The 25,334-nt window shown below is 40.8% G+C and overlaps 3 protein-coding genes and 1 long non-coding RNA gene across 4 annotated transcripts; 3 read left to right on the forward strand and 1 right to left on the reverse strand.

Moving 5' to 3' along the window:
* Window positions 1–58: 58 nt before the first annotated feature.
* On the forward strand, window positions 59–7,185 carry LOC105837090 (RNA polymerase-associated protein Rtf1). Its single transcript, XM_028194011.2, has 8 exons — window positions 59–222; window positions 1,226–1,398; window positions 2,326–2,587; window positions 2,702–3,109; window positions 3,200–3,440; window positions 3,526–4,252; window positions 4,323–4,593; window positions 4,799–7,185. Exons 2-8 carry the CDS (start codon window positions 1,318–1,320, stop codon window positions 4,903–4,905), a joined length of 2,097 nt encoding a protein of 698 aa, XP_028049812.1. The 5' UTR covers window positions 59–222; window positions 1,226–1,317; the 3' UTR covers window positions 4,906–7,185.
* Window positions 7,186–8,109: 924 nt separating this feature from the next.
* Window positions 8,110–15,698, forward strand: LOC105837094 (cofilin/actin-depolymerizing factor homolog). Its single transcript, XM_012681586.3, has 3 exons — window positions 8,110–8,321; window positions 14,875–15,117; window positions 15,248–15,698. Exons 1-3 carry the CDS (start codon window positions 8,319–8,321, stop codon window positions 15,446–15,448), a joined length of 447 nt encoding a protein of 148 aa, XP_012537040.1. The 5' UTR covers window positions 8,110–8,318; the 3' UTR covers window positions 15,449–15,698.
* On the forward strand, window positions 8,328–14,637 carry LOC114253761. Its single transcript, XR_003626691.2, has 2 exons — window positions 8,328–9,499; window positions 9,682–14,637. It is a non-coding gene; the product is annotated as an uncharacterized LOC114253761 (long non-coding RNA).
* Window positions 15,699–16,222: 524 nt separating the features above from the next.
* On the reverse strand, window positions 16,223–25,043 carry LOC105837091 (limbic system-associated membrane protein). The gene is made up of 10 exons (XM_012681580.3): window positions 24,575–25,043; window positions 22,476–22,562; window positions 21,596–21,811; window positions 21,086–21,207; window positions 20,663–20,804; window positions 19,745–19,842; window positions 18,464–18,766; window positions 17,416–17,611; window positions 17,193–17,252; window positions 16,223–16,658 (listed from the first exon to the last, which is right to left on the reverse strand). Exons 1-10 carry the CDS (start codon window positions 24,615–24,617, stop codon window positions 16,522–16,524), a joined length of 1,404 nt encoding a protein of 467 aa, XP_012537034.1. The 5' UTR covers window positions 24,618–25,043; the 3' UTR covers window positions 16,223–16,521.
* Between the last annotated feature and the right edge of the window lie 291 nt (window positions 25,044–25,334).

Here is a 25,334-nt window from a genome sequence, read left to right on the forward strand (position 1 = left end):
CCAGCCCCAGCTTGAAGGCGTCTGCTAGAATCCAGGTTGTCGCGCATACGCGAGACTCCGTCCCTCCATCGCGGCTCCATCTCGTAACGTACAGCGTACAGCCTGTGGCAGCCTATGGTCGCGGATGTGGTTGCGTCCCGCTCGCGGTGCGATATTTCGTTTCTGTTTTCGCTATCTCGTGCCGAAAGCCGAAAGGACGTCTCGAGAGTCGAGAGTCGAGACTTATATTAAATACTAAGGAATAATCAAATAAAAAGACAAAACTATTCTATATATATTTTATTTTAAAAACATGCTTAGAAACATGTATTGACAGAACTTAAGACAAATAACGTGCTATTAAAGCTATAAAATATAATATTTATATTTTTTATATTTTTAATCGACTTTGCTTCTTTTTATAAAGTTCAATGTTGTGTCAATATCATATTTGTTACATACCGCATGTTGGATAATAATTTAATAGCATATGGCAAAAATCATGATGTTGCTATTTTCAGTTACTGCAAAGTAAAGGAGTTTCGGACGCAAAGTGTGTGCGTTAATGGAATCAAAAACGTTAAAAAAATCTAAAACTATTGCTGTATCATATCCTGCTTTGTTTGGTATTTGTAGCGGACCAATTTGTGAGTCGATAAATCCTCTGCAAAGATAAATGAAAGTCATATAATATATTTGCAATTCAATAATAAATTACAAAGTAATAATTATCACTTATTCAATTACCTTTAATTTTGTGTTGTATTTTGCTGTTGTACAATACAAATCCATTCAACTATGATTAAAATTGAAAACTGCAAACTAAATAAAAGAATCTTAAAAATTATGCTTTATTATCTTAGGCACACGTGCACAATAATTATTGTGTTTTTATAATCTGACAGACATTGCAAAAATTGTACTTATAAAATTAGCACAATTCTGTTTACAAAAATATATGCAAAACATTTTATTATAATATAAAATTGATATGTAAAATATAAAACTATACTATAAAACTAACATAACCTCTATTATCGATACCTCTATTATCGTGATATTTTTATTTTTATATTTTATATGCAACTTACCTTATCAGTAATATTGTTGATATTCTTTATACACGTTCAGTCGCACTTTATACCAATTTCTTTTTTTCTATTGCTAAATTAAAAATCTTCACAAGAGACTCCGTCCCTATATCACGCTTCTGATCGTACATCTAAGTTCTGACCGTTATGGCGACTCTCGAGTGATTCTCCGGGTTTCGTGTTGTACGAGGCACGGTGAAATTCTATCGTTTACGCTTTCCGTCGACGGGCACGCACCGCCAGGAGAATGCCGAAGAGGAAGCATCAGGCCCTCATAGATTCCGACAGTAGCGGGAGCGCGTCGGAAAGCGGCTCGGATCTCGACAATGTAAATAGCCTAACCTTTTCAGCGTAAAGATTTTCTTTACTGTTCCTTCACGCGTTCGCTATCGTCTCTCGTAGACGTTTACAATTTTGTCTCCGATCTTTGTTGTACGACGAGTTGCATGGGTCTCGCGAAGTACGCTCATGTACAACTTTGTATGCTTTTTGATAATAAAAATTTACGCCCATAAATATTTTATGTATTCGTAAATTGTACATTTATATGAATTACAAATGAAGATTTTGAGGTAAAATAACCCATCACAAAATATATTGCACAATTATCCAACACTGTTATGCTGCAGTTTTGTTGATGTACTCTGATGCATAGGAACATTTCTTCTATTTTTTTTTTAATCTAGATTTGAAAAACTTTCTTGCTTTCCCCATGAACTTCGAATATACATATATCTTTTTATTTCAATCAACAATAGTATAGAATTTGTCTAACATTAGGTAGTGAAAGACAATGAAGATCAGGTAGTGAATATCAGGCAGTTGCTATATTCCTTTCATATGTCTTTCTTTTACTATTACTAAGATCCTATGCACAATAGAGAAATAGTATTATAAGAATAGGAATTAGAATTTTTGAAATCTAAGAAAATTATTTATAATATCAAAATATAAATATTTAGGCAAATATATAAATGTTAAATATTATTATTTATATTAAAAAAAAAACTTTATGTAATGTCTTTCATAGATATCCTGTGAGGATCTATCTATAAAAAAATATTTCTATATATATATATTATACAAAATTTCTACATAGTAAATTCTACAAAATATAAATGTATAAATAATTATGTATTACAACTTCTTTCAAAGCCTGTAAAACACAGGGTGGTTTGGAATTGAGTAGTTATTTTTTTTATTTTATCATTTTTATTAGTAATTCATAATCGAGCGTGTATCTTAACTTTACCAGGATCTGTTGTCACTGGCAAAGAAAAAGAAAGGAAAGTCTCAAGATGATTCGCAATCAAACGAGGATAATGGATCCATTAAGAAGGATATCAAACACGAGTCGGACATGTCAGATTCCGATGATAATTGGAATAATAAAGCTGGGAAAACAAAGAAGAAAAAAGCACCGGGAAAGAGAAGCAAGCGAAAGATGACAAAGTCCAGCTCTGAGGACAGTGCCAGTGAAAAGGAACCTTCTAAACAACTTTCCGAACCAGAAGAAGGTATTTGGATATTAAATTTATTTTATAAATCTTTATTATTTTTTTTATGTGTATAATTTCTCTTTAGTTTGGCTAGCATTGTAATTATTGACAATAATTATTTTATTGCGACAGGTGAGGTATCAGATTCAGATCCAAGTGGTTCTAGCTCTAGCCAAGAAGAATTTAATGATGGCTACGATGATAAACTTATGGGAGATGCAGAAGATCAAGCTAGACTTGCTCAAATGACTGAAAAAGAACGCGAGCAGGAAATTTTTAAACGAATTGAACAACGTGAAATTATGAAGACAAGATTTGAAATTGAAAAAAAGCTAAGAATGGCCAAGAAACAAGAATTGAAAAAACAAAAGGAATCAAAGAAGAAAGAGAAGGGTATTGAAGAGAAACAGAAAATAGATCGGGCACCAGATCCTAAAGAGAGAAGTAAAGATCGCAAAAAGACAATAGAAGAAAAACAGGATAAGAAATTTCATGCGATGTCATTGCTCAAAGCTAGACGTGAAGAGAAGAAAGAACGAGGTAAGGTGTTTTGTATTTTTTTTTATCATATATTTTTTATCTTTTTTGTATAATCCATTTTGTATATTTTAATGTCATTTTTTTCCACAGAGGAAAAGGAGAAACAGAGGATAGAACAGCAGCAGCAACAATCGAAGGATATGGAGGAAGAAGAATTGGAAGATGATCACAAAGGTGGCGCAAACAAGACGAAACTTAAGGCATCTGACATATATTCTGATGACAGTGGCTCATCGGACAGCGGAGAAGAAGAAGAAGTCGCCAAATCAGCATCTCAACGCAGATCGTCCTCCAGTGATAGTCGTGATTCGGATTCGGACAACGATAAGAAGTAAGTTTTAAGTTACTTATTTAGACAAATAATACCTCTGTTTTATACATTTATACAATATTTATATCTTACATCATTATTTTAGATCAATTACTAGCAACAAAGCTAGACCCAAGAAGCCAGTGTATATTGGTACTAAGGAGGATTTAAATAAAATTCGACTGTCTCGTCACAAGATGGAGAGATTCGTTCACTTACCGTTCTTTGACAGAGTGGTGCGAGGTTGCTTTGTCAGAATAGGAATCGGCAACAATAACGGTAAACCTGTCTACAGAGTAGCTGAAATAAGCGGAGTATGCGAGACAGGGAAGATTTATCAGCTTGGCGGTACGAGGACGAATAAGGGTTTGAAATTGCGTCATGGTGCGCAGGAACGCGTATTCAGATTGGAATTCGTCTCGAATCAGGAATTCACCGATTCCGAATTCTTCAAGTGGAAAGAAACTTGTGCACTACAAGGAATATCAACGCCTACGTTCGATGAAGTGGAACAAAAATTGAAAGATATTAAGGAAGCAATGGTATACGAATTCAAAGAGGAAGACATAGAAAAGATAGTACGCGAAAAAGAGAGATTTAAACAGACTCCCTACAACTACGCGATGAAAAAAGCGCAGCTGATGAGAGAACGTGATGCGGCTAATTGCAGGGGAGATGACGAAACGGCTAGTAGGCTTAATCAAGAATTAAGTGAATTGGAAGAGCGCGCATCGGAACTAGATAAAATGCGTACAGCAACAATTTCTAGTATATCGTACATAAATGATCGCAACAGAAAGAAAAATGTGGAGGAAGCTGAGAAAGCTATAATGGTAATGTTTAGCATATGCCGTTTATTGTAACATTTCAATCGATTAACCGAATTGTTAAATGTTATAACAGGAAGAGCTGAAGGCTAATAAGGGTAAGAAGGTCGATGATCCATTCACCAGGCGAAGTACTAAACCGAGGATGGTGTACAAACCAGAAGATGAGTCCGAAGTAGTAGCGACAGTTCCAGTGAATGATAAATCGAATTCTCATCCTGCTGGAGATTCAATGTCTGCTGCTGATAAAGAGAATGGACAGGAATCTAAGAAGAAGCAAAGTACAGAAGACCTATTCAATGCTCATGACTTTGATATAACAATTGATTTGGAAGTTCCTATTCCAAGTAAGTTTTGTAAAAATATATCAGAATTATATCATGATTATGTTTAAATTTTTGCTCAACGATTAACAAGGAAAACGAGATATATTTTATATACGTAAAGTACATATATTTATATAATTTATGTGATTTATATAAATTTAAGATTATATAATTGTATATAATCTTAATTATATATAATTATATAATTATCCAATTTCATTTCTAGACAATCCTGTTAGCGTTTTACCGAAGCCCATTAATAACATCAAGGATACAGGACCTCGTCGATCGTTAAATTTAGAAGATTATAAAAAGAAACGCGGTCTTATCTAACAGTTTATACATCTTAAATATCGTAAAGATATAATAAGGCTAAGTTGTCGAGGTTGTCTTGTAGTAATTAAAGATATCGCCTCACCTATCGAATGCTCCGTTTAATTCGACAAGAACAGGTATACATTCTTGTAATTATTGACTGACAGTCTAGGTTATTTAACAACAATGTTACGACTAATGGCGAAACCATCTGTTTAATACGTTGAACATGGTGGTAGCTTGCTAATTCTATACGAAAGATAATAATAGCTAGTACTGTATTACAGTTACGTAATAAATAAAGGAACGAAATAAATTATACGATACCTGATGACTTTTAGAATTTTATAACATGACATTTGATTAATGGTTATATTCACTTATGGATATACGATAATTTATGTGAGATATATCAAGATTATTGCTGTGAATTATGCTGCTATTCTTTATCCATTACTATCACCAACATTCATCATGACATTCAACGTATTACAGATGGCTTTAACTATAAAGGTTCCAGCAAATAGGTTCCTATTATGTATTCCAAATAGCGACATTGCCATTGTCAAACGCAAAATTATAATTACACATGTAATGATTGAGTACGTAGAACGATTATTTGATAATAAGAGTACTTATGATCTAAAATTAGGTACTATAAAAAGAATATAATCTTATGTTTTATTATACATTTTCCGTACACATCGTATACATGGGACAACCATATATCACATACTTAAATAAGAAAGAAAGAAAAAAGAAGAGAAGAAATACGTTTATATTGAATGATGAAGTTATTTGCCAAATTCTTACAAATAGAAAACAAACAAATAAAAATATCGTTTGTCTATGAGCATTAACTCTGATTCCATAGGATTTTGTGTTATATATTATAGAATAAAAATCTTACTAAGCCATTTTAACGAAAAATGGAATACATAATTAACATGAATAACAATATTATATTGATATCAATCAGGTATACTTAAATCTTTAAATTGCACGTATTACATTATACTGTTGATGTATTGTATGTTGATGTGCAGTTTATTGTCATTTTAAAATGTCTCAAATTATTGTCTATATAATTTTATTATGGTCTATCGAAGAAAAGCAAAACTATGTAAATATTTCAACGCGTTGAAATTATAATTTTTATTGTTTGAAATTCTAGATATTAAATAATGCATTAATGCAAAAATGCAAGAAATATTTTTAGCCGTATCAATATTCTCTTTAAAAAAATTAAGAAGCCAACTAAAAATAGGTAATATATTGTCTATTTCTTACTTTTTTTTTATTATTTTAATGTCGCCCCAGAGAAATTGTGTCAAATGTACGAAAAATGTATTTTATAGTTGTATTTATGATTATGACATGTAGAAAATATGTACAAAACGAATGTGGCATCATATTAATATTATGATTGTAACAAAGCACCTTTATTATGTCTCTACATTTCTTTTATTGAAATTGTACATATGTGTATTTAGGGTGTGTTATATTATAAGCGGACAAGAAACAGACAAGAAACTTTAGGATCTTCTAATCATTTAACGAGCCATTATTTTTTCTGACCTAGAAAATGTCTTTAAGAAATAATTGTGTAGTCGTCACTAAATATTGTAAACTGTAGAAAGCAGTCCTTATATTGTGTAATATATCGTTTGTATGAAACGTACGAAGGATTAGCACATCGAATGCTGAAATAATGGACGCGTAATAATATTTATATTTATAATACTCGGAACCAGGAATGGATAAGATTATAAATTATAAGCTTGTATATGTATGTATATATATACATACATAACAATTTTATATATACATGTATATAATTTGCTAGTAATATTCAATTCCACACGCATGCACGATGCGCCATGTTTGTAATATATTAACAGTTTTTATCTTTGTAATATGTGCGTTTTTTTATTAATGTAATTTTTTCGCGGAAAAACAATTATAAGTTTCCACTACGGGCAATTGTGTTATTTATTGGAAATTTTTTAGTGTATTGTCTACCGAAGATACATCTCGATCTTTTTGTAACAAACATAATGCCACTCATATGTACAAAGATAATTATATTATAAACTATACAGCTAACAGTATTTAAAATATATACACATGTGTATATGTGGGTGCGTGTGTGAATGTGTTTAAGCTACTATTAGAACGTATTTCATATTTATTCAATCGGATCTTATATTTTTTGGATTTACTAAGTGCATTATTGTATTCGTCAAAAAAATTATGTATTTTGTTACGGTATTTTTCGCATATAATTTCTGTATCGAGCATTATCTTTTCATTGTACTTCCACGAAAAAGTCTGTCCTATCACGGAACTTGAGGATATCCATTAAGCTCCAATTAACCAACTTAATCAAAATTGTCCTCAATCCTTTTATACTTGAAGCATATCTTTTTCTATGTGTCTGGACAACACATCTTATCTCCGCGAGCATTATTTGATAAATTAATCTCTGAATAAGGTAGTTGGAGTTTGGTCAAATAAGATTATAAATGTGGAAGATGTTTTCTCTCGATAGGCCCTGTTTTATCGATGATCGCGGTACATTGCAGTTACGCGCGTCGAGTACACATGTCTCGCGCGAGAACTCGGCGCGCAGTCGCGACGCGTGTGCGCCAGACAGATCGTTCGCACGCCGCTGCCCATATAAGGCAATTTCCCCACGTCCCTGGCGGCGATTGGACCGCGCGACCGGCACGTCCCCGCGTCAATGACTGATTCCTCCTGAAACGCGTGCACGCGAATCGATCTCCATGTATGTGCATTCGTGCATACCGGATCGAGCTTCGAATCGCGCGAAACAATTTCCTGGCGTCGCTTATCGATTCTCCCAAATTCGTATTTATAGTCGCGCGTTCTCGCGTTTACCCGCCATTTCGCGCGACGCACGTCAGCACGCGGCTTCGCACGATCATCTTGCGCGCGACGTACCCGTCCGTTCGTTCCGCGGTATCCGCAGGTATCCCGAGGGCCAGGGTCAGCGTATTCTCGTGCCGAATATCATACAGATTTGCGATTCGCGCGATTTTTCTGTTTCTCGCGCCTGCCTATTGTACGGCGCAACCGCGAATTTTTGACGACGCGCGAGTCGCGACGGGGAGCGGGCCAATTGGAGAGCGGCCGTCCGTGGCGGCGCTGCGCGCGCGCAGGCGTAGGGATACAGGATCCGCGAGGAAGAGAGAGAGAGAAAGAGAGAGCGAGCCGGCTGGTCGTGAAGAGAGGAGCCTCCCTTCCCGTTCGCCGAGAGTGAGCCAGCCGCGCGATCCCTTCGACTGGACACTGCGCCGCTATCCAGTTCCACCACGACCGAGGTACTCCGGGGAAAAAGTGTCGGTTAAAGTGCTCGTTCACGTGACTCTGCTTGCCCGCACCGGCTACATCGTCGCCCGCTACGTAAAATGGTAAATATCCAAACGCGGACCGGAGCGACGGTGACAGCGGCGCGCTGGCCGTGCGAGACAAAAATCGGCTAACGCCGCCGCCGCCGCTGCTGCTGTTGCTGCCGTTTCGCACGTAACCGCCGCATCCGCCCGTATTGCAAACCGCCCCGGACGGAGAAAGAAAGAGAACGTCCGTCGCGTAGACGCGACTTTGACTGTGGCGCGACCGACCGACCGATCAACGGGCGAGGTCCTCGAGCGCGGCTCGACCCGACCCGATCCGACCGGACCGGCCCGGCGCAGCCGACGACGGCCTTTTTGTGGTTATGGCCGCAGCAGACGCGCCGGTCGGCCATTGCTGCCCGGCTCTCTCCGTGATACGCCTCCTTTCTCGCGCAAGCGGCGCGGCGCCCGGAAGAGTCTCGCGGCGTCGTCCTCGTCGTCGTCGTCGTCATCGTAGTAGTCATCGTCTTCTTCCCACGATCTCGTCTTCCCGTCCCGTCTCTCCTCGCCCCGGCTCTCGGCCACCGTATCACGGACTCGCGCTCGTCCGACTCGTCACGGCATCGTCTTTCGGAGACGTGTTAGCCAGTCGCGTGCGGATTCCGCGGCGACAGCGCGCCGACGGGGGGACTCGCCGTCCGCTTCTAGGAAGCGTATGATTCACTTCCACATCAGCGAGCCGATCGGCGGTGACGAGGGAGAATCGCGCGTCACCGCGGCGTGAGATCGCGCTTTTACGCCTGGGAGATTGCATTCTCTCCCCCCCCCCTCTCTCTCTCTCTCTCTCTGTCTTTTTTGTCCCTCTTTCTCCATGTCTCTGTCCGTCCTCCTCCTCCTCCTCCTCCTTTTCCTCATCTCCCCCCTCCCCTTGCCTACTGTACGTTGCACCCGATTGCAACCGGTGTCACTCTCGCGAGTCCGGTCCTACGAGGACGCGTGGTCACTCGTCGCGGTTTATCGCGCGAGATATATAGGTTTCTATAAATATTAAATTCGATTTAACCTCAGAGCTCTCTTCGGCTCTCCGTCCGCGGGAAAGGAACGGGTGATATCCCCCCTCGATTTATTTATTCCGGCGCGAGCGTCACGAACGCGCTTCCGAAATTTCCGACACACTCGCGGGGAATTATATGCGCTCGCGAGGAGTTTTACTTTCGAACGTCGCGACGATCGCCCGCGATAACACGACGTAAAAGGTAACGGCTCGCCGCCGACGAGGAGCGACGGTGGGACGACGGCTCGTCGATTCGTCGTATAAACCACAAACATTTTGTAACATGGCGCTTTCACAGCCGCGTGATACACGTTTATTTATTTACTCTTATTTATTTATTTATTTATTTATCTGTTTATCTATTCCACCAACTTCCGTCAAAAGAGGAGACACTCGCACGCTCAACTCGACCAGCTCGAGCGGTGCGTAACCTGTGACAACGTTGGAGAAAGGAAGACGATGTCGAGGTTGCCATATTAAAAATATAACAGCCGAAGGGGGCGGAGAGACACGATGCATTCCTGAAACGGCAATCCTCGAATTCCCCGGGTTTATCTCCCGTGTGAACTCAAGGAGGGCGTCGACGGGCCTACTGTACACAATACTATCGTGATAATATCATGTTTCGTTCCTGTCGAACGTCGGGAGAGCGGCGAGATTCGCCGCGTGTTTTATTTCGGCTGCGCGCTGCGAATCACGTGTGCTGCCGGCCACTTCTCCCCGTTCTTCCGAACTCCTTGGTTGCGGCTCCCACTGGGATCGTCGACGATCGCCCGACTACGGAAATCGGTGACGATTGGTTACCATCGACGGCGGGGAAACTCGCTGAATTCAAGTGTGTAAAAAAAATGCCCCATTCGGGTGTGTATGCATCGAGAAAAAGAAAGTAGTTAATTTGGTTAAACTTTTCAACTTGATTAAATTTCTTTAGTTCAAGTCTTTATGTATTCAACTTAAATACTTGAACTTTAATTCAAGTATCTATGTATTTGACTGAAATATATAAATACTTGAAATGAAGACATTTAATTGAGTTGAAGTCAAATTAACAATTTTCCGTGTAAAATTAGCACACTACAGCATAAAGAGAAGAATCTATACAATTAAACATGTAATAGTTTACTACACTAAAACAACCGGCATTAAATGTATGCCTATTCCTACCTTTTTTTTGTTTTTATTTTTAATTTCTTTAATATTCAAATAATTAATCCGAGAATTGAGATCCGACAAAAATTATTTTAACAATATCAAAATCTTTAAAAGGTCGCCAGTAATGGTTTGCAATAATTGAGGCGAAATTAACGACGACGCAACTGGCACAATTTATTAAAATTCCAAATAGTTACAACGTTTCGGCCTTCACTTTGGGCCCTTCTCAGTAACATTCAACCACTATAAATTTGTGATTCGTGTCAGCGGATCATGATTTAAAGTGTTGTTACAGGAGAACGAAGGAACAATAAGTATCGCACCGAGTAACGGAAAAAAAATTGAATATATTAACAAAGCACATAATGCGAAAAAACAATGCACGTCTTTACTGAAAGGCAGTAACTGTCAGACTTAATTAAAAAATTATTTTAATTTAATCTACAAATCTGAAATCATTTGATCGGATCATTTTGATGGGTTTGGTTGTTCTAGTGTTAATGTTTTGCTTTAAATTAAATTGCACACACACGAATGAGTTTTCTTTTTGAATTGCAGGTGTTTAATCTGCGTTTGTCACAATCAATCAAAATCGGATCGGTTTATATGATATAAAGAATCTTATTTGAGAATCTCTCGTCTCAATCTCGATGTCAATCTCCGTTGTATTGCGATTGAACGAATCGATCACGTGTCTTGCATTACCCTTACCGCAATCGGCCTTTGGAACCGTGATGATTTCTGTAGGAAGCACGATTTTGCCAAACATTTCGAAAGTTAAAGTCGATTTATTATTAACTGTTCGCTCAAGTTCACCTGGCACTCTGCTCTTTCCGCGACGCCTGTTACTGATACAAATAACGATTTAACAAGAACTTTCTTAATAATAATAATGAAGATTTAACAAGAGTTTAATTTCAAACATTTAGTAAGTCAGTTTCGTTACGTTACATAATATTGACATACTAACGAAAATGCTATTAAAATAATAAACCGAACTCATTTCAAAAATTTTATTTTATTAAAGAATTTTTCGCCAATTTCTTTTTTTTTTAATTGACGCTGGAAGAGTCTCTGGCACCGATAAACGCTTGTTTTTATTTTCGTCATACTTGATAGCGCTTCTCATAGTTAACAGCGACACGAAAAGCCAAGGCTACTTTCCTCCGGCGCGAATTCGGCGAGCGTTCGGTTAATAGGTATGCCGCAAAAAGTTGCAACCTCGCGCGAATTCGCGAGGATGGCGTTCTTTTTATCAAAACCACTTGCGACTCGCGTGGATATAAATAAGACCGTGACTCGGTGCGGCTTATCGCGTATCGTATCGTTCCCCGCCTCACCGTTTCCCGTGCCCGTGTGATTAAGCACGACCTTAACCCTCTCGTAGGATTGCCTCCGCGACGCCTTTTCCTTCTCCCACGAAGGAATTTACATATCCATGGGAATAATTATAGAGCGACGTGGTATGTCGTCTCGACACCATGTAAAAACTTATTATCCGTGTACAAGGTGTCTCAGGAACGCATCGTTCTCTTATCGACGCCTACAGTCTCTCTGGCCGACTTTATCCTGGCAAAAGCGTCGATAGATTTTCGAGCGCTCGAGAAAGTAGAACTCGAGTATCAACGCCAACAAGAGATTCTTTAATTAATTTTGAATGAAAGTTATCCTAAAGTTCTAGCGTAATTACGAACGGTACGTGATACAAAAACGTTGGAAAGTTGCGACAAAAGGAAAAGTGGTTTCTAAAATATTCCATGTATGATTCATCACACGAACAAGATTGTGATTGAGATAACTTGACAATTGGAATTCGCAGCACACACACAAACGTTGGGGCGTGTGGCAAAATTAAATCGCGTTCTGAAACTTTCCGACATTCACAACGAAAGAAGAATACATATCGGGCCGTTAGCCTTTTTTTTTTCGTTGATATTAGTTTTTTGCCCTGGAACGTTCACCTCGGCACTCCTCGCGAAACTGTCCCCTCTTCTCCAATCTGCTAGCCTCCCTCCTCCGCTCCCTGGGTATTCCTCGTGCAGCACCTCGGCGCGCCTCGACGATGACAGTGAACTAGAGAGAGGCGCGATGCACGGCGCAGCGGTTCGCCGGTAGTTACGGGAGAGGGAAAAATTCAATGAGCCTGTGTAAGGAGGTCGGTTATTTTCTTGCGGGCCAGCGACTCTCGAAGTTCACTGACGTCTCGGCGACGGCGGCCGGTTGATTAAACTTCTCTTCGGCCATCCTCTTATCGTGTCACCCCCTCGAAAACGACGTTGCCTCGCGATCGACCGCTCGAAGATGGGAAGAAAGAACGACTCCAATCGCGTCCGTTCAGCAGACGTTCGTTTTACGCGTCGTTCTTTCGGAAGGTTTGAAATTTATCGAGTTACACGTCCAAAGCTTACGAATTGGAGATTGTAATTCTGTTAGATAACTTTTCACATAAATAAAAAGATGTCTTGCATTTCTTCGAAAGAATATCTTTTAGGGATGTAAAATATTTTATCTGAAGATGCTTTGGAGATATCTTTCAGAAATTGCATTTTAAAAATAAAGATATCTTTTAAGATATTGAAGATATCTTTAATAACACGTTCATAAGACGTCAACGTTTTATGAATTTAGTTTTTACTGATAAAATTTTAAAATTTACGATAATTATACGAGCTATAATTTTTATCTGTTTTCGTCTCGGTCGATCGAAAGTTTAATTTTCAATTTATAATCCTTGCTTCTCCAGCTGAGCTTAAACACATACGTATTTCCTTATCGGGTATAGAAAGGGCAGGAAAATACAACAAGACACATACTTGTTGATGAATCATCCACGGTTTGACCTTGTACGTGCAGCTCGCGTCGCGAAGGGTACAACACGCCCCAGAAGTGGCGGTCCCCCTCGGCGTCATCCCTTTAACCGGCGTCCCCTGTCGCCACCCTCCCCCCCCCCCCTCCGCTCCTCCGTCGGGATATCGACCCAGAAATTGCATCCTCCGCGTTCTCGCCGGCTACCCTCCAACCGCCGTTTCTCGCAGGACCCCCTCTCGCACTCCGATTCACATCCGCCGCGCGCGTTCCTTCGGTCATGTGGAACGAGCGGCGATACATTAGCACGGGTGTCGGCTATCGAGGACGTCGTATTTGAGCGCCTCGTGCACATAATTGACGATCATGAATGCGCATCGCGAATATTCATTTGCTTCCGCGAAATTCGAGCTGACGTCGAGGCGACGTTGTAATTTTTAACGAGTCCCTCGAACGCCGCTCGATACCACCGGCACAGAGAAATGAAAAATTTACATCTACAATTTGGACTTGACGATTTTTCAGAGTTTTAATGTGGTATCTCTTGCAGCTCGAAGACAGTAATTTTTGTCCATAGTCGAATGCTGCTAAGAAAAAATAAGCAAATGACGCGACAGACCAAGTGACATGTTCACCCTTTGAGTGCCAATTTTACTTTCATGCCATTTTTGCCTGAAGTGAGAGAAATCGTAGCATTGTGAAACATTGTATTCTTTTAGAATGAGCGACAAAAAAATCTCGAAGGAACAATCATTTCTCGTGGCCAAAATACCTGTTTACAATTTTGATATTCAAAACTATCACTCTTCTTTCTTGAGTTTGAATCTTTTTTATTAAACGATACAATTTAAAGTTGAGATTGAAAATGGTGAAAGTATTTTGACCACTGAAGGTTGTCCTCTCTAGTCCTGTTTGTGCTCTGATACCCGAAGGTAATGGGACGTCGCGGTCGTATTTCACGAATTTCCACGGTGCGGAGAGAGGAGAAACGGACCGGCCCGAAAGTTCGTAGCGCGCGGCACGTGCCCGGAGAGCCAGGGGATAACTTTAGAAGTGGATCGTCGGATCTCTTTTAGCGTCGGGATTCGCGCGTGGGAAGAATTTATTTCGGTAGCGTCCCCCACGTATTTTGCCCGCGAAATGGGCTTAAACGGCCCGACTGACACGGGCAGCGCGCGACGTGTGCCGATTGCTGAATGCCGCGTTATCATATTGACGCGAGACGGTCATGCTGTCTGTGTACCAATCAACCTGGCCGGCATATGGCCAGTCGAACTGTCGTTGAAATTCATGCGACTTTTTGCACGGCTGTACGCCGTTGCAAAATGACATCGAATAAACTCGCGGTTCTATATATTCAATCCGTTTCGTAATAAAATAAAATCTGAAAGAGATAAAATGTCACTAATACTTAAACATATGTCGGAAATTTTTCCTTAAATTGATAACCTATCGTAAAGTGTATGCGATGATTGAGAACCTATCGTAAAGTGTATGCGATGAAACGTTGATACGTTAACGTTTTAAAAACGCTAATAAATGTCAAATATCGTGATAGTCGCTTATCGAACCTTTTTCTCACTTCCTTTTCACCGTAATAATTCACATTTGTTTTATCAGGCATCTGGAGTGACAGTCGCGGACGTTTGCAAGACAACGTACGAGGAGATAAAGAAAGACAAAAAGCACCGATATGTGATTTTCTACATCAAAGACGAGAGGCAGATAGATGTTGAAGTTATCGGACCTCGCGACGCGGCTTATGATGCCTTCCTCGAGGATCTACAGAAGGGCGGCAGCGGGGAATGCCGCTACGGCCTGTTTGACTTCGAGTACACCCATCAGTGTCAGGGTACTTCCGAGGTAATTATCTGACCATATCCATTTTCCGTGTAAATTATTTTTCACGATACATACTTCAAAAGTATCGATAATGCTGTCCGGTAACAAATGTTTTATCATCATTATATCAGTCTTCCTTTTTCTTCCTCAGGCATCCAAGAAACAGAAACTATTCTTGATGTCGTGGTGTCCCGACACGGCCAAGGTTAAGAAGAAGATGTTGTACTCGAGTTCCTTCGACGCTTTGAAAAAGTCGCTGGTCGGTGTGCAAAAGTACATACAGGCAACAGACTTGTCGGAGGCTTCCGAGGAGGCTGTCGAGGAGAAGCTTCGAGCTACTGACAGGAATTAGGAGTATTCCAGCAAATCCCAAAACCATTACTATGAGATAAGAAAAAGAAAATCAAGTGGATTACAGTACATCGCTAATTAACTTCCCAAAAAAACAAGAAAAAAAAACAATAATGCTCTATACTGTCGTTGCATCGAGGGTTCACGTTTTTACACATTTTTCACTTTTAAACGAGACCGATTATCAACTATTTTGCGCTACATATGTTAGTCATCATGGGAGCGAATATTAGCAAAAGTAAACGTAAATGGAAAAAGGAAGATAAAACAAGGATCAACAGCAAAGGGCCAAGCGTCCCTTTTCATACCGCGGACGTTGTGTGAATCTGTCTGATATAATATTAATATTATACTATATTATTATATAATTATAAGATAATTGTACAAGAATACAAAACAATTTACAACCAATCAAGCAGTAAGATCAGAATTATTACACTTTTTTTCTCGCTGGCTGTACAACATTTAAATTAAATTCATTTCATTATGACTCCTTACGATGTCCTGTCAGTAAAACCCATTATATTCTCAACATTTTTGCACTTTTTTTAAAACCGACATTACTTGAGAAAAATACAAGAAAATTAAGATAAGAAAATGAACTACAAAAAAGGAAAGTATTAGCCGGTAATGCAGCTTTCATAGAACTCGTCGAGACAAATCTGGTGCAAAGTTTCTACAACTAGTCTCGACTGACGATACTGTTTCTCTCCAAGTGGTAAAAGGCAGGCTTTCGTTCGAACTATGTAGCAGAATTTACCGACAATATTAATTCAGAGATATACTTATTAGCATCTATTTTATATCACACCATTTTAATTATACAAATTATTTGTATAATTGTAGTATAAATTTTAAGATAGTTATGAAACAAAAATTTATATATATTTTTATACTATATGAACTTTAAGAGTAAAATAATTAATTGTATATAAATGAGATGCTGTGATATCTTCGTTAATGAAGATAATTTATCGGCGCAAATATGACAGTGATAATATTTTAACAATAGTCATATCATATATGTATAAATTACAACAGTCTACTTTATATTTTTCGCATTTTATACATTACTTAAAATCTGTCACGCGTTATAATTAAGGTACACAGCGTACTTAAAATCAATGACAAGACTTGTGCACGATTATATGTTGACCCATTTGCTTCCTCTGTCAAAAGATAATGCTGCGACATGGATGAAAGTTGTATAACTATAAACAAACAACATAAGTAATTTACCTAACAATTATTAATTATCTTATTTCTTACAATTTATTTTAATTCTCATCTATGGTCTCACGTCTATATGTTTCAAGAATTCGTAACTACCGTTAGGAATAATGTATTGAGATGATGCATATTTATCATATCATCTTTATTAAAATTTTAGCATTTAAAATTCTCTTAAAAACAAAGTCTACTTGATCTTAACGACTCAATATTTACTAGAGATATGACTTTTAAACATGTTAAGATAAATGTCTTCCTGATATGAGAGTTAAGTGATATATCATTCATTTTTGTAATTGTCAATTGATAAAGATAATTCTAGAATTTTCCAAGTACATTGAGGGATAAGATAAAAAACATGATCAATTTTTTTATTTATTTAAAACAAAATAGATCTACTATTACAAAAGCTACTTTTTAATATAACTATATCGTGGATATATGGAATTAAGACTAGTTTTTATAGTAATTAGCTCTAACAGGAAGAACGATTGAAATGGAACTGTCATACTTACCTGCTACCCTGTTTTGCTCTTGATCACCGTCCATCTCGGAATTTTCACTGGAATCGACAGCTGTAACGTATAAAATAGAGCGTGATATCACATACGATCCGAATTTCCTCTCGCAGACAGTATCTCTCCTCGCAATCGCTATACCGTGCGCGAGCGCGAAAGAGAGAAAAAGCGAGAGCTAGAGATAGCGAATGTATGCGAACGAGTTATCTTTATTACTTACGGGCTCCTTCGGTGTGAAAGCGCAGTATCTCTGAGGGGTGGCTCCATCCGTAACGATTTCTGGACAATACGACTGCCTCGTAATGGCTCGCCGCGTCCAATCCCGTCAGATTGAAGGAGCGGACGTGCACCGGGCTGACGATGTCACTGCCACCAGCAGGAATATACAATTTGTGCCATTCGCCGCCACTGCCTCTCTATAGGGCACGTAAATAAAAAAATCCATAACGATCTGTAATAATTCCCGATCATGCTGAAATCGATCTTTTGACCAAAAGGATGCGGATCATAGGAATGATCTATTTGACACGATATTAAATGTTTTATATTATACTTTGTGTTATATAATTATAAAATTATTATGTTACACAATAAGAATTTCGCGAAATAATTTACAAGTAGTCAAGCAGTGAGAACGAAATGATTACATTCTTTTCTTGCTGGCCGCGCACAGCATTTAAATTAATTTCATTACAACTCTTGATATTTAGTCGGTAAAACACGTTAATATTCCCAACAATTTTCGCACGTTTTCTGTAAATTATTTCGAGGTCGAGACGACTCGGGGAAAAGGAAAAGTAAGACGAGGGAAACGAATTACCTATCGAAAGAGAGAAAAAAAATTGGCTGATAAAGCAGCCCTCAATCTTCGTAGAACGCGCCGAGACAGAAAACAAATATTTTGTTACTTCAATATTCTGCATTTCGTTCGGCTTCCGGCATTTCTCTCCTTTTTTTTTCACCTTATTGCGGATTCACGGACTGGGGATGCCGATTAAAGTAAGAAACGTTTTCTACGACTCAAGATTCCAGTAAATCAATGCGCCGGGCATTGCCTTTTGTTCAATTATTCCTTGCGACCCTTGCATGCACGGCAGCCATCAGAATCAAAACGCGAGCAACACACGAAACCACGGACTAGATCCCACGTCTCGTTTAGGAGAGACGAGACGTCGATTTAGTTCACACCGATTTTCCCCGAGATTTTGCATCGGAACCGTGCAATCCTTATCGATTGGACGATTCGTCTATGACCGAATCACTCTCACCCTGTATTTGCGAAACCAAAACTGGTATTCGATGATTGGACTGTAACTGTCGACCTCCCAGATAAAATTGTACGACGTGCCGGACGTGCTGCGCGATTCTTTCTTGAACACCGCCGGATTCGCAATCTCCGACAGCTCGACGATCTTCTCGGTAATCCCTAAGGAGTTCGACGCTCTGCAGAGATAGGCACCGTAATCGGTTGTCTTTACGTGCCTTATCAATAGGCTGTGATCGTTGCCGGCGTTGTGTTTCACTATCCGCGATGTGTACTTTACTGTCTCATTGTTGAAGTACCATTCAATCTGAAAAGAAAATAGATCAATGGAGGATTTATGTAATTTGTCAAGGCATCAATTTTTACAACTTCTCATTACGCGCGCAAACGTGAGATCGGTAACGTTATCCAACTCGGATCGATCGCCGAGTGCTGTGTGTGGTAACGCAATTCTCCTCGATTCGCTCGGTTCTTTTTTTTTCTGCGAGAAAATAAAAAAAAGTACGGTAAGTCACGTTCTCCGCGAATCGATTTGTCACGTGCGACTGGCTTTAAGGGATCACGGTGAGAAATTGCTTGGCAGATAGGAGGGGCAGTTTCATTTAGTTACCGAGCGTGAAGAACTCGTTGAAATCTAAAAGACGAGTTGCCGTAGCGCCAGCAAAATATTTCGTATTTGTATTGGATACCGAGACCCGTATCGATCGATCGTATCAGGACGGGTGTTTCGTTATCGTGTGCCGTAAGCGGGGAAATTTTTAATCGCGTAAGTTTCGGGACTTGAGGTGACAGTGCGAAAATTTATTTTTATAACATACGCAAAAGCTGTGTCGAACCCCTGCGTCATCTTTCAAAGTATTTTACGTTGTTTTAATAAGGGGATACAAAGATTATTCGACCGGGACAAGTAATCACGTGGACACAATTTCATCGACCTCGGGAAGAGAAAAAAAAAACAGAAAGAAAGAGAGGAAGAGAAAGAGAAACGAGGTTTTCATTCTTGTGATAAAAAATTCCATTTGCGTTCGTTTTTTCGTGGCAAAATCCTGATTTAAGGGCTTACACTTCTCGAAAGTATATCGAAGAGCTATACGTCTACAGGTACAACCATTTCCGCTGCAAAATTCGCTCGCGTACTTGCGATGTAATTAAAAGTCCGATTACGGACCAAGCAACTAGCGCGCGCGCGCGTTCTTCGCACAAGTTGCGGCGTTAATTATTGTTCGAATTCGTAATTAACGCGCAATCACGGGCCTTTGACAATCTTAGAGAAAGGCAGCCTCACCTTCGCCTCGGGCCAGGCGGTTACCGTGCAATCCAGCTGTACTCGTATCCCCGGATATGCGTGCACCCAGGGCTTCTTCACGTAGATCTCCGGTCTATCTGCGGGTTTTTGATTGCATAAATACTGAGTTTTGTAAGACTGATCACAAAAAGAAAGTCATGGTATCTCGAATGCGAATTAATATTCGCTCGAGTTAAGTTGTTGCTTCACTTAGGGCGACCCCAGCCGAGCTCCGATTAACTTGATCGGCGATTAATTCAACCGGCAGAATCGCTTAAAGCAAAATTTCAAACTATATAATTCGTTGTTTCTGATCTAGTTTTGCCCCCGCGTTAAACGCGAAATTAATAAATTTCTACCCCCGTTGTAACAAAATAGAACAAGTATTGTTTGATAAGTTAATCGGTTGCCGGAGTTTCATTGAAGTCACCCTTAGCTATTAAATCACACATTTAAAGCGCGCACATTGCACACACACACACACATATGCACGATCGTGTTGTTTGTGTCTTTAAAGCTGCACTTCCGAAATGCATGCAAGACTTGTTTTGTCGCGCAAGCGGAGGGAATAGCTGTTAGCGCACCGCGGCGGTTGATTAACATCTGTAAAAAAAAAAAAAACACTCGTAGCAACTGTACAATCAACATAATTGACTCGCTCATGCGTTTGATTGGAGTACTAAAGGGAGCAATCTGCGGCAATTTCTTAATTGTGCCGTGTGCTATACGTCGGGCGAACGGTAGGGACGCGATTTGCATGATCGTTCCGGTACGGTGCGGCCGTAATTAAACCCAATTAATTACGCGAGTGCTCCCGAAACTGTGCGAGGCCCACATTTTACATCGGCAAATAATCGAGCTCCTCCGCAGGCGCGAGGCCAAGTGCAGGCGTGCGAGCGAAGATAGACCGGGACTCACATCTGATACGTAGGTCTATGTGCGCCTCTGCGGATTCGCCGACTCCGTTATCGGCGACGCAGGTATACCTGCCGGAGAGATTCCGGTTGTCGGCGTGAAATCTCAGTTGCGGCCGAGTGTCCAACAATGGGATTTCCCCGTCCTGCAAAGAAGAAGTAGGAGAAGAAGAAAAAGAAGAAGATGAACACGTCGCGCTTTCATCACCCGTCGCGTGTGACAACGCGCCACTTCAATTTAATTGACTTATTGTCCGGTCGGATCTCGCGAACGGATATCCGCGCGTTTCGCTTTTTCTCTCTTTTTTCTCTCCCCCCGTCCCCTCGGTTTTCCCTCGCTTCCATCGAACGTTTCTCACTGCACTTTGACGCGTAATATCGTTGGCATAGGCAATGGTATATCGAATAGCCCAGGAATATCGATTACCTTCGTCCTCCAACTTATGACGGGGGCCGGTACACCCTTCGTCACGCATTGCATTTCCACCTTCTCCCCAAGATTGACTTCCAGCTCGCCGGACGCCGGCACCGTCTCCACGCTGGGTGGATCTGAGCGAGAACGAACAGATAAATCTCTCGTGTCGTTGTACATACCGCGCGTAAGCCGACGTTCATGTCGATTACGCTCTCATGCAAAATTCAGATCTCCTCGACGGACGAGGAGCCACGGTGGGATCTGTGGTAACGTGATTCGGCGGAAGCGGGCGACCCGCTACAGATAAGACGCCGCAAGGAACCGGAACGGGGGGGGGGACGGATAGACGTCTCAGTTTGGATTCGTAAACGCGCACGAAGGACTCTCGAATCCTTTCGACGCGTCGATCCGCCTCGGAAATGTACAAGAGAGACGGATTACCCCTCGGGACGCTACACGGGGGACGCTTATCGCGGGGGTATATATACGTATATACAATATATATATACATGACGTACTCACACATCACTTCGATCTCGTGCACTTGCGTGACGTGTCCCCAGGGAGACGGTCTGATCGCCTGGCACACATACTCCCCGCTGTCCTCCCGCTGCACGTGGAGGACCCGCAGGCTGCCGTTGCTATAGAGGGTGATGCGCTCGGGCGACGTTAGCTTCTGCTCGAAACTATCGGCCAGGAGGGACCCCTCTCGCCACCATCTCACCCTAGTTTGCGCGCCTACGCGGGCAGAAATAACAACCTTTTTCCCTGCATTTCAACGGATCCCCGTCGGCCTAAAGACCGACATTCGGATCCGACACACGTAGTACTTTTACTACCTCCTAACAAGGGGCAAAGAAACGAACCTCGGTGGAGATGTTTCTCTCTCTCTCTCTCTCTCTCTCTCTTTCTTTAAACAACGTCTATCATTCGTACATCGTTCAGCGTGCGAAGGAAGAGAGGAAGAAAGAAGCGACGAGCGTGCAAACACATAAATAGCCAGGATTCGCGTTAATGAAGCGAGACCTTAACAAGACTCATGACGACTCATTCATAACGCTCCCGGCGATACAAAGCGCAGCAGCCGCAGAGCGAAATACACCTCTTTTCCACGTGCCACTTTATCCTAATTTTGCACGCTCGCGTAGGTAGGAATAACGACGACTTTCAAAAGACACCCTCCCCGCGTTTGTTACCGCGTGGGCTGAGATTGCGGCTGGAGTGTGTCGGGCAATTTCGTAAATGGCAGCAATTTCACGTCGCGGCGCGTATACTTGACGAAACGTGAGAGAGAAAGGGAGACAGGGTATTTCACGGACGGTGGAAACGGGCGATTAATCATTTTCGGGAAAACGAAGAAACGCGCATAGCGCATAATCGATCGGGTTAACAAACGACATACCCTCTACGTAGCAAGGCAGCAGGACCGTGTCGTTCTCGTGGCTTTTTACCGTTGGGTGGTTTCCTTCGCGGTTCGCAGCGCGAGCGCCTGTAACACACACACACAGGAAAAAAGTAAGTGTCAAATTAACTCTTGTATACTCACATGAACGCGTTCGTCGTTTCGTATATACGCAACAATGTATAATCTTCTTAGGAGAATTTGAAAATCTTGAATTTCAACAATATTATAGTCTTATTTCAATACTGTAATTGTTATTTTAAGAATATAATACAATTATTTTGATAATTCTATTCTAAGAAAATTTTAATCCTCGATTTAAACATGTAGTATTTTCTATCCAACATTTTTTCCCCTTTTTTCATTCAAGAAGATTATTCTTAAATAACAAGAATATCATTTTCTTAATTAAACTATATAAAATCTTAAAATAAATCTTCATTCAAGTAAATTTTTTTTATTAAACGCAATATAATCTTATTTCAAGATTTTCCTTTTGAAACTAAAAATATTGTTAAAATAATAATATTCTTTTTTCTGTACATACATATATATGTATGTATAAACTAGTGAATAACATAATAACTAAATTGTCATTTAACGACATCACGCCAAGGCGATCGCCGCATTGCGAAACCACGTTCACGTCTCCGTGTCTCGCGATAGACTTAATCGTCCTGTTTTTTCCTCCTTCCTCCGATTCCCGACACGAAAATCCTCATGTTATCTCGCACGCGCGCGGTGATCGCGCGGAATTTATTTCCGCAGCCCTCGAGCATGCACGCGCACCGGGGAGATCCGTTTCTTTCTTTATGATCGATCGCCAACGGCCACGTCGCTCGCCCGGTTGGAGGGTTGCATAGCACGCGGGTCAGCCTTGCGAAAGGGAAACTACGGGTGCGATTATGCCTTCGCTCACGCACCTGCGGAAACACGTATCGGGGGCGAACGCGAATCGATTGCCGAAGTTGCGTGCGTCCGACGTGGCCGAGCAAACGAGGCAACACGAAGTTCTACGTGTGCGCTCCTCTCCTTCTTTCCTCCCCCCTTTCCCCATGCCGTAGTTTTCCCTCTCGAAAAAAATCGATCCACATACGGAAATACGACTACAATTACGTTTGCCGTCGTAGGTAAGGGGATATTTCAGTCCGATTAACCCGCGTCGTTTCGATCGCGAGGAAACTGGGTTGCCCGAACGTGTGCTCCTTGTTATCGCGACGATTATCTAAAGTGGGAAAACAATAATGTGAAAATTGAATCAATCATTCGCGTAAGTGTCGGGGCGAGGGCTGCGCGAGGGGAGCGGTGAGGGGAGCGGTGAGGGAGAAAGGAGCTTTTAAGAAATGAATATTTCCCCGTCTCTCCCAAGAAGATCTCTATAATGCGCGCAATTCATTTTCCTCCCTCTTAATCCGCTCGCAAATTCTGAAACTCCGGAGGAATATTTTTAACAGCTCGAATACGTCAGCGAAAATATTCCTCCGTGCGGCACAAGATAACCGAGGCAAAGAGGCGCGCGCGTTTCAGTTTTTTTTATCGCTCTTCCGGCTCCATTCACCGGAACACGGATGTCCGTAAAAAAATGCGTGTGAGTCTGTCGAAACGTCATAGTTTCAAAATTTGGAAACAAGTTCTGAAACTTTAACGATTCTCTCACATATTTTTCCTCTCTCGAAAAACCATATTTTATCAACCATATTTTAAAATTTTTATCTTAAGGTCAAATTGCTCATTCGCTACATCGACGACAAAAATTGGCATTTTTCTAGTTACGTGCAAGGAGAGAACAGATCTTTGTAGTTCTTATTACAACGTAATTAAGCCTTTTAATTTGAAAAGGAAAATAAACAAAATTTTTTCATCAAGAGAGTTGCTTTAAAAAATTTATTTTTACAACAGGTGAGCATTCAGCGCACTTAGTGGAGAATTAATTATACTTTTATTTCTCTACAAATATCATGCCGAAATCACATTTGAAAATAATATTATGATTGTAATAATTTAGCATTCACTTTTTAGAAAAACCTTATTTTGTTGTTGTGACAAATGAGCGACGTGTCTCCCAGATTCAGTAATCACCGACATATTTCATACGATACCTATTATACAGATGTAAAGTATCCAAACCACAGGGAGCACCATCTCTCACGAGTAATTACACGCGCGTCACGTCGGAAATGGTCCACGCGGAAAATTCGAAATCGCGCCGGAAAAACAAAAAAAAAACAACGATCCGTTTCTCGTACACGTGATCCCCTCGGCCCTCCACGAAGCACTGATCCCGCCTTAAGATGTGCTCCGCACCATCTTAAACACACGCGCACGCACCGACACGCGCACGCTCGTGTATCATCGCACGTAATTATGAGACCACTTGTCCATTGCACGAATCAGACGGTACTCATACCGCGCACACGAGGCTCGGTCCACCGTCACTCAATTAATTATGTTCCGCCTTCGACGAGCGTCAAATTGAAACATTTATGAATCGCGCTGCGATTGACAATCGGTTAATTGTTATCGATGTGAAAAATATTTAATGCGGCGAGAGATTATCTCCGAGATATAGAGAGATGTAAAATGTACCGACGAGATCAATTTCTCACTCGCTCCACCTACGTTGAAATTAAATGGACCTGAATGAAATATATTGGTATCTTTCTTTCCTTTTTTTTTTTCGGAGCATCGGACGGTGGTTCACGCTGAACTGGCGCCTCCTCGAAAGATTTGAGAACCACCGTCTTCTGTCGCAAGCCGCTGCGCTGCCATAGGGGCATAGGGTGTCCACCCACGAACACACCGAAGGCATTCTTCTATAATTTGTTCAATTTACGCACGGACACGCACCGTGTATAGAGC

Source organism: Monomorium pharaonis, chromosome 10 (genome assembly GCF_013373865.1).
Source record: "Monomorium pharaonis isolate MP-MQ-018 chromosome 10, ASM1337386v2, whole genome shotgun sequence".
In the NCBI taxonomy this organism is placed as follows: Eukaryota; Metazoa; Arthropoda; class Insecta; order Hymenoptera; family Formicidae; genus Monomorium; species Monomorium pharaonis.

Bases quoted from the DNA above. Each gene is read 5' to 3' on its own strand.
- LOC105837090 (XM_028194011.2), top strand. From the start codon at position 1,318: ATGCCGAAGAGGAAGCATCAGGCCCTCATAGATTCCGACAGTAGCGGG. The intron at 2,588-2,701 runs GTATTTGGATAT...TTATTGCGACAG, and splicing joins ACTTTCCGAACCAGAAGAAG to GTGAGGTATCAGATTCAGAT. The intron at 4,253-4,322 runs GTAATGTTTAGC...ATGTTATAACAG, and splicing joins AAGCTGAGAAAGCTATAATG to GAAGAGCTGAAGGCTAATAA.
- LOC105837094 (XM_012681586.3), top strand. The intron at 15,118-15,247 runs GTAATTATCTGA...TTTCTTCCTCAG, and splicing joins AGTGTCAGGGTACTTCCGAG to GCATCCAAGAAACAGAAACT.
- LOC105837091 (XM_012681580.3), bottom strand. From the start codon at position 24,617: ATGGTGCTCCCTGTGGTTTGGATACTTTACATCTGTATAATAG. The intron at 20,805-21,085 runs GTAATCGATATT...TCTTCTTTGCAG, and splicing joins TCATAAGTTGGAGGACGAAG to GACGGGGAAATCCCATTGTT. The intron at 17,612-18,463 runs GTGAGAGTGATT...CGTGCCCTATAG, and splicing joins TTTGGTTTCGCAAATACAGG to AGAGGCAGTGGCGGCGAATG.